This window comes from Anarrhichthys ocellatus, unplaced genomic scaffold (assembly GCF_004355925.1).
Source record: "Anarrhichthys ocellatus isolate YVR2014 unplaced genomic scaffold, GSC_Weel_1.0 scaffold53, whole genome shotgun sequence".
Classification (NCBI taxonomy): domain Eukaryota; kingdom Metazoa; phylum Chordata; class Actinopteri; order Perciformes; family Anarhichadidae; genus Anarrhichthys; species Anarrhichthys ocellatus.
Genome location: NW_022280083.1, coordinates 2,087,867 through 2,095,143, shown reverse-complemented (window position 1 = coordinate 2,095,143; position 7,277 = coordinate 2,087,867). Strand labels below are relative to the sequence as shown.

General features: G+C 43.3%; 1 protein-coding gene across 1 annotated transcript in view; it reads left to right on the top strand.

Moving 5' to 3' along the window:
- fras1 (Fraser extracellular matrix complex subunit 1) overlaps positions 1-7,277 on the top strand; it is a 216,861-nt gene that overhangs the window by 100,437 nt on the left and 109,147 nt on the right. Inside the window, exon 13 of the mRNA XM_031870528.1 lies at positions 579-725. Within this exon, the coding sequence (XP_031726388.1) occupies positions 579-725 (147 nt within the window). The remainder of the gene's footprint in view (positions 1-578; positions 726-7,277) is intronic.

Below are 7,277 nucleotides of genomic sequence, written 5' to 3'. Positions count from 1 at the left end.
TAAGTAGTGTTGTTGCCTAAACCTAACTAAGTAGTGTTGTTGCCTAAGTAGAATGTATTCATGTAACGAGCGGAAATTGTCACGTGTCGCTAGACTTTCGTAGGAAAACGCACAAAAAACAAGGCGTAACTTTTCCGTAAGACATCTTATGAACCGTTGTATGAGAATACGTTGAGTTTCATAGTTACAGAGAAGATGAATCTTCATTGCTCCAGGAAAGATTTTTTTCTTTTGAGAAAATTTGCATAGCAAATGTTGATTTGCATTTTATTCAACCACTTTTTGAGGATATTTTCTTTAAATGTGTTCACCATCTGGGTTGAAATATACCTCAGGTTTCCTCCAGCGTCTCAGAACATCCCGTCTGGATCAACTAGAGACTTCAAATGTTCCTTTACCGGATTCACCTTTAAACCGCTCCTCCAGGTTCTGTGCTTCCTCTATGAGCGGGACTGAGCTGACAGTCAGTCCTGGAACCATGAAAGCAGCTCAGATAGGAAGAGGGAAATGAATTACATTTTTTTTTTTTGAAGTGACAGACAGCGGTACTCTCTCTCTCTCTCCTCCTCCCTCCACAGCCTGCCAGTCATCCTGTGCCTCCTGCTCCAGCGGGTGGGACTGCCGGTCCTGCGGCTCCCGGCTGCCCCTGCTGAGTGCCGATAGCGGCGAGTGCCTGGCCTCCTGTCCTCCTGGTTCCTACCGGCACGACGACGCGCACTGTCGCAGTGAGTACCGAACCCTGTCGGGTGGCCCGACGTGCACTCTGGGTGCTGTGTTTCTTTATTGTCATTTTACAGAACATACAAATCCTCACACACGCACATCCATAGAAAGACATCAAAACCAGGAACACCAACAATAACCGATGCAAAACATCGAGGAGGGGGAGATTCAAATAACAGACAAAATAAAACAAATAGATAAATAAATACATTTATTAATTCAGATTTTAATTTGTTGCATCTTAATCTGGAGATTAATACATCGTAATATGATCTATTCAGGCACTTGCACATACAAACATATGTTTGATAATATCATTAATAGTCACAGATTGCAGAAAATACTTTTCATCACTTTTCATATATTTATAAAATGTTTGAGATATTATACAAGTATGACTTCTTCCACCTATATACATGGATTCATGCCAATAATTCCAAATAATCTACATTATTTTAATATATAAATCCATATCTGATCATGCTGTATATGCCTCTTATGTTATAAATAGAGAGCAAACTGATGTGCATGAAGCCAGATAGATAAGTTTGTTCTACCTCCTCTCATACTTCATCTCCTGTCCTGTCTCTTTATATCTCTACGCCTTCTGTCTCCATATATTCTTGTTTGCTCTACTTCTGTTAAATAATCCCATACTTTGCCCCCCCAAAAAAAGGTGCAAAGAAAGTAAACAAATCACACATCAAGCTGTTTGCAGCGGGGCAGCGAGTGCACCTACAGTTCAGCGAGCCAGCGTCACAGTGTTCAGATAAACTCTGTGTGACTTGTTTTTCTGGTGGATCCGTTCAGGATAACTTTGAGAGGACGTTCAGACTGAATATTTTACCAAGCGATGAAGCAGAGCTCTCTCTCTCTCTCTCTCTCTCTCTCTCTCTCTGGGAGTCACAGTATTTGTGCGTCACTAGTATTGTGGCTTCGCCAGGAAGTCCATTTTCTTTAATACTTGCTGAATTCAGAATTGTTTGGAAAAGTTTTGCTGTCTTTTAAAGCGGATATAGAGGTTGCTTCAGATCTGTGTAAAGAATAAGTCTTTATTTTTTACATTTCTTCCAATATTTGTTAAAAACACAGGTTGAAAAACACATTTATACACAAGGAGGAAGGGAGAAAAGCTGTTTTTCTATGATCTAAAAATAAGAAAACATAAAAAATCATGTCCACTGAGGCAGCAAGTCAAATGTGTAAGGGCAGGGTGTTTGAAGCCACGAGTTCAGCATTTGGCCGACGCCATCTTGGTTTTTTGCAACCAGTGAAGGGAAGTGACTGAGGAGAAGGGACGTAGAGATGCTGTATAGACCTGTCAATCACCGTGTAGCCCCGCCCTAAAGCATCCCCTGCTTTATGGTCTGTTTGACTCTAAATGGACCATAATGTACTAAATGAACATCATGCTGTATTGAAGAAGACTTGAAACTAGAGATTGAGACCATAAACTCATGTTTACAATGTTTACTGAGGTAATAAATCAAGCTGTGGAGTCTGTGAGATAAAAAATATAAAATATAAAATATAAAAGGCCATTTTGTGCCTTAAAAGCTAAAAGATACAGAGAGCTGTATGATCTCTCATGTGAGTTGTAGTTGAACCCCTTGCAGCAGCGTTCTGAACGGTCAGTAGTTTAGCAGTGGCTGCTTCTGATGTACAGAACATCACATAGCGAAGACAACTAGAAACAAACACATGAACGAGCTGTGCTGCATCCCGCTGCCTCAGTGGAAGACTCAGCGTCGCCGTTTAGCACAAATGATAAAAGGCAGTTTTGGTCGATGAATTAAAACAAATGCACAACCAAACGTTATGAAAACCAATTAGCACTTGAAAATTGTTTTTGGAATAGAAAATGAAACACTTGTAGATCCCAGAGTCTTAATTTGTCTTAAGGTTTCTGTTGTTATTTCACTCGACTGAAGCTGAGTGTGTTTTGATGTCATTACTGCAGCATTAAGCTGCCTCCTGTCAGTCACTCACACACACACAGGACAAAATCAGAAAAACGACTCTGCAAGGAAATCATTAAAAACAACAAGGCTTTATTGTTAAATCCACCTCTTATCTGTTTGACTTGACGTATGTTAAAGTGCCACAGCAGCAAAACGTCGGCCCACCACCTCACAGACCTGGTTCTGACCCGGGACAATATGAACATCTAATGTCGCCATTCTTTTAAACTCTTAACATGTCAATAAAACATAATGGAATGACTTGTTAAAAAACAACATTTAGTTTTATTGCATCACGGTGAACGTCCCTTTTAGTGAAGGTGTGAGAATCCACCTCAATCAACTTTTTGTGATGGTTTATTATTGCGATCCGTGATAGAATCCAATATCGTTCCATCTCTAGAAGCAACACCTCCCACTCTGCTCTGGAGACGACGACCGGCTGCGTGTCCCAGTGGGAAGCTGTTGAGGGATCACACTGTTGTCAATGCGCAGGCAACTCCTACCAGTCGGTCAGTCACCTACATGAAGCGAGCTCCCAGTCAACCGTGGCCTCGTGATAGAACTCTGTACTCTCAGATGAAGAGAGCGACTTCATATCTGAGAAAGGAGAAATTGATTAAAAACATGAATGACATATATAAACATTATGAAATCTAAACCAGTCATAGACAGAATAAACATGTGGTTTACAGTGTCAAAAGTGCAAATACATATTAGCTGTGCTTTAGTTTGGGCTAAAATAACTACAGAAGTGGTGTTACTTAAGTACGGAAGTTACGTTACGTCTCCTGGGTGACCCGTCCTCTCTTTGAGACCAGCCCGTCCACTTTGATACTCTACATCTAACTGAAATGGAAGGAGTCTCCGTATGAACGTCTGTCCTTTCGATTCTCTCGACAACCTGTTCATCCGATCGACTGTCGCAGAGACAGGCAGCGTCCGGTGTGAAGTTGTTTGGACGAGCTGCAAGCAGAAACACCGGAGGCCAAGCTATTAACCCATTACGACGTGGCAGGTTTTGAATGGGCGCTTCACTAGTGGGATGAAATTAAAACTTCTAAACACACATTTCTTGTTGTGTAAGATTTTAAACTCCAAACCACAGAAGAAGCCCATGAAGGCAGAGACATCATTTAAATGCTACAGCTGACAAAGACACATTGTTGTTCTATAACCTACCAAGAGTCTCTGCAGTCTTCACGCTGCATTAAAAACAAGAAGGGAGGCTCCATCCCAATGCACACCGTGCTAATGCAGGATGGATGCACAACAAAGACCGTCTACATGGACCGTTACTCGCCCGATCCACCTCAGAGGTCTCCCCTAGCGCTCCAAAGTCCGGGCCAGTAAATAAAACCCAGAGGCTCACTGAGCTAAACCCATGTGGGCATGTTAATGCAGCGAGTGGGGGAGACCTGCTGTGACTCCCAGGGGGGGGGTGATGGGTAGAAAGAGAGAGAGAGAGAGACAATGTGATTACAGTCCGGTTGTGCAGCTCAATTTCACAGCTTAATGAATATCGTCAGGAGGATTGGAATCCCACAGCCTCCCGGTGCACAAGCTCCTCGGCCGGCCTCAGATAGGACACAGCAGCAGCCAGCTCGCCTCCATCCGCCCAGCTCTCTGCACCGTACACACTGCTACCTATACAAACCCACTCCATGCATGTATGCTGCCATACACGCTGGAGGCATCCATTGTAGAATTCCCCTCTCATGCATTAAAACATCTTCCCTGCATTTATACATTTCACTCTCAAATGTTGCACAGCAGTCCTCAGCCGTGGTGCATTCATCCCTTCACCTCCTCAGGTGTAACACTGCAGAAATACTTTCTGAGCAGCAGTGGAAAGTGAGTCACAATCTGTGGGTCTGGTAATCAGGAGGTGTTCAGGGTGGAGCGAACTCTTCTTCCAATGTGTGTTTATGGGGGGGGGAAGACTGCAGGAATGTGGTGGAGGAGACAGAGCAGTCATTAGGGAGCTAGGTGTTTGCAAGGTGCAGGAGACGACTACGGAGGATTATAGTGTTGTTGGCAGAGGACCAGGACCACCCAGAGCCTAGTGCGTCCCCGGAGGCCTCTGTGTGCTCTTTGTTTAAAGCCTCTGTCTCATGACTGAAGGCTTTACTGCGTCTGCTTGTGCGTGCATTCAAAGTCAGCTTGTTAATAATTATGGGAGGCCGTTGTCCTGGAGATATTATTCTTTTCTTTTGTTTCTGTCGTCCACTTCTGTGTTTTTGTCTTGTTGCATGAACTGTGCAGCTCCTGACTGGATGTTTCAGTCAAACTTCAGTGTAGAAAAGGTCCAAAACATCCCAACAATGAAGTCGCTTCACTTTGAAAACGAAGGCTGTTTGAAATATGAATATTGTTCAGGTGCTGAGTCTTATAAACTATAACTGTGATTTCTGTCTCTCGAAGGACTTGAAACGCTGTTATCGGCTCCCTCTAAAAGTCTTCATTACCTCATCCTGAACCCCAACATGCAGTAAAGAAGACATTTTAAAGGGAGCGGTTCGCAGTGACAGTAGAAGAACCTCCACAGATGCACATATTAAACTTCAACTCCTCACAGACAAACATCAAACTGGATATAACGCATGAACGTTTTCTGATCTGCCACCTCTTTAGTTAAGCTCCGCTGGAGTTTAGGCATAACAACATGTAAATTAAAGACAGACAAAGTTCATGGTGATGGAATAGATTTATTTTATTGTGAAAAGAAAGCGATGGATTTGATGTGGACCAAGGTCTCCAGTGTGCCAAACAGATGTCAGGTTCTTTGCTAAGGCCCCGAAACAGATTCGCACGGCTCCAGATGAAGTGAGAGAAGCCTGATGACATTTATTTGTTGTCAATCATAAACAATGATTGGTTGTTTGGTTTAAAGCTTCAGCAACCAAGGACAATGTGACAACGTCAAGATTTAGAACCAATGTCTTCCAATCTGACTGCTGCTACGACACAATATGAATGCATCTACTAAAAACAGATTTACCATACACTTAATTTGCAAAATCTTGTATATATATATACATACATACATACGTATATATATATATCTACTAACTCCTCTCTTTGCTAACTTAGTAGCATGAATGCTAACCCGTATTAAGCTGAGTGTGTGTCCATAAAGTCTCTTACTCTCTGTGACATTACAAGAAGACAACCTTCTTTCGAGGACCCACGTTTTACTCCGTTGAACACGCGCTGCTGTCGTCTCTGATGCGACTCTTTTACCCGCGACGACTCCGCCGTTGTCTCGTGACCTCTCATTCACACGTCGCCTGAGAAGAAGAAAGAGCTTTGTGAGGAGAGCCGGTCTCCATTGATTCTCTGAACCAGAAAAGCTTTTGGCATCACTAGCTGCCTTTTGTTCCGTGTGGGCTTCACAGCGCTGAGAGTCTTTGCTTTGTGAAATCTCAAGACAGCAGTGACAGATTGAATCAATACCAACTTGATTGTGTCACCCACTTTTTACCTGCATTTTGCATTTTTGTTTGGCTGTGAATGCGGCAGTCAGGAGCCATGAGAACTGCACAAGTTCAAAAGAGCTTATGATAGTCATATAACCGTGTCCTTTGAGAGTGGGCCGACTCACTGACACATAGCTTTCTTATTCAGCTTCACCAACGAGAGGGAACGTTTGAATCAAAGCCTGATCTGTTCACAAGTCAAAGCAACAGTGTGCTACTTTCTCTTTGTGGTGTGATATTAGCCGTATTGTTGTCACGGCCATGTTGGAGATTTAGGCGTGTTGCTGTCAGTGACCAGGTATCAGAAGAAAAACTAAAAAACATTCACATCCAAACCTGATTCCATTCCTTTAAACGGGGATTTTACCGAAGAAATATTTATTTCCTCTCCTCTCAAAGCTGCTGTCTTCATGCTCCGTTTAATTGCCGGATCTCTCATCTCATCACGTTTTATCACTCAGAGTTCGGGGGGGTAATCGCGTGCCCCCCCCTGTCCCAGAAGGACAGACAGAGGGGGGGGATTATCCGCTGCACCGTGTGGCTGTGCATTCATCTCCACCTCCCTGGTTTATGCAGAGTAGGCTTTAGTGGAGGCTTCTGGCGACCGGCCTGCTGGGATTACATTCGCTGATAACTTTGCTCTTCGAGCTGCACAGAAAAATAAATTGCTTTCCTGCGAAGGGGGCAAGGTAAAGGACGTGTAATCCCCTTGTTGGACACAACCATTTTTGGAGGAGTGTGTGTGCATATATATATGTGTGTGTGTGTGTGTGTGTGTGGAGTGATCCACTCATAAATGTACAGAAAGCTTGAAGATGCACGCTGTGTCTTTTTTTGCTTCATCTGCAATAAGAAAAGTTTAGAAATGTCCAGCATGTCGCTCGCTGTACTGAGAGGAGACAAAGAGACAAAGAGACAAAGAGATAGAGAGAGGACGTCTCACTCCAGAACTAAGAAAGTACCGATAGCAGAACTGGTAACTCGGGACCTTATCGATACTCCAGGTTTTTTTCTCATTTGGAACCTGTTCCCGTTTTGGACCGGGTTTCGAGGGGTATCCCTAATCATGGAGAAGAAGAAGAAGAAGAAGAAGAAGAAGAAGAAGAAGAAGAAG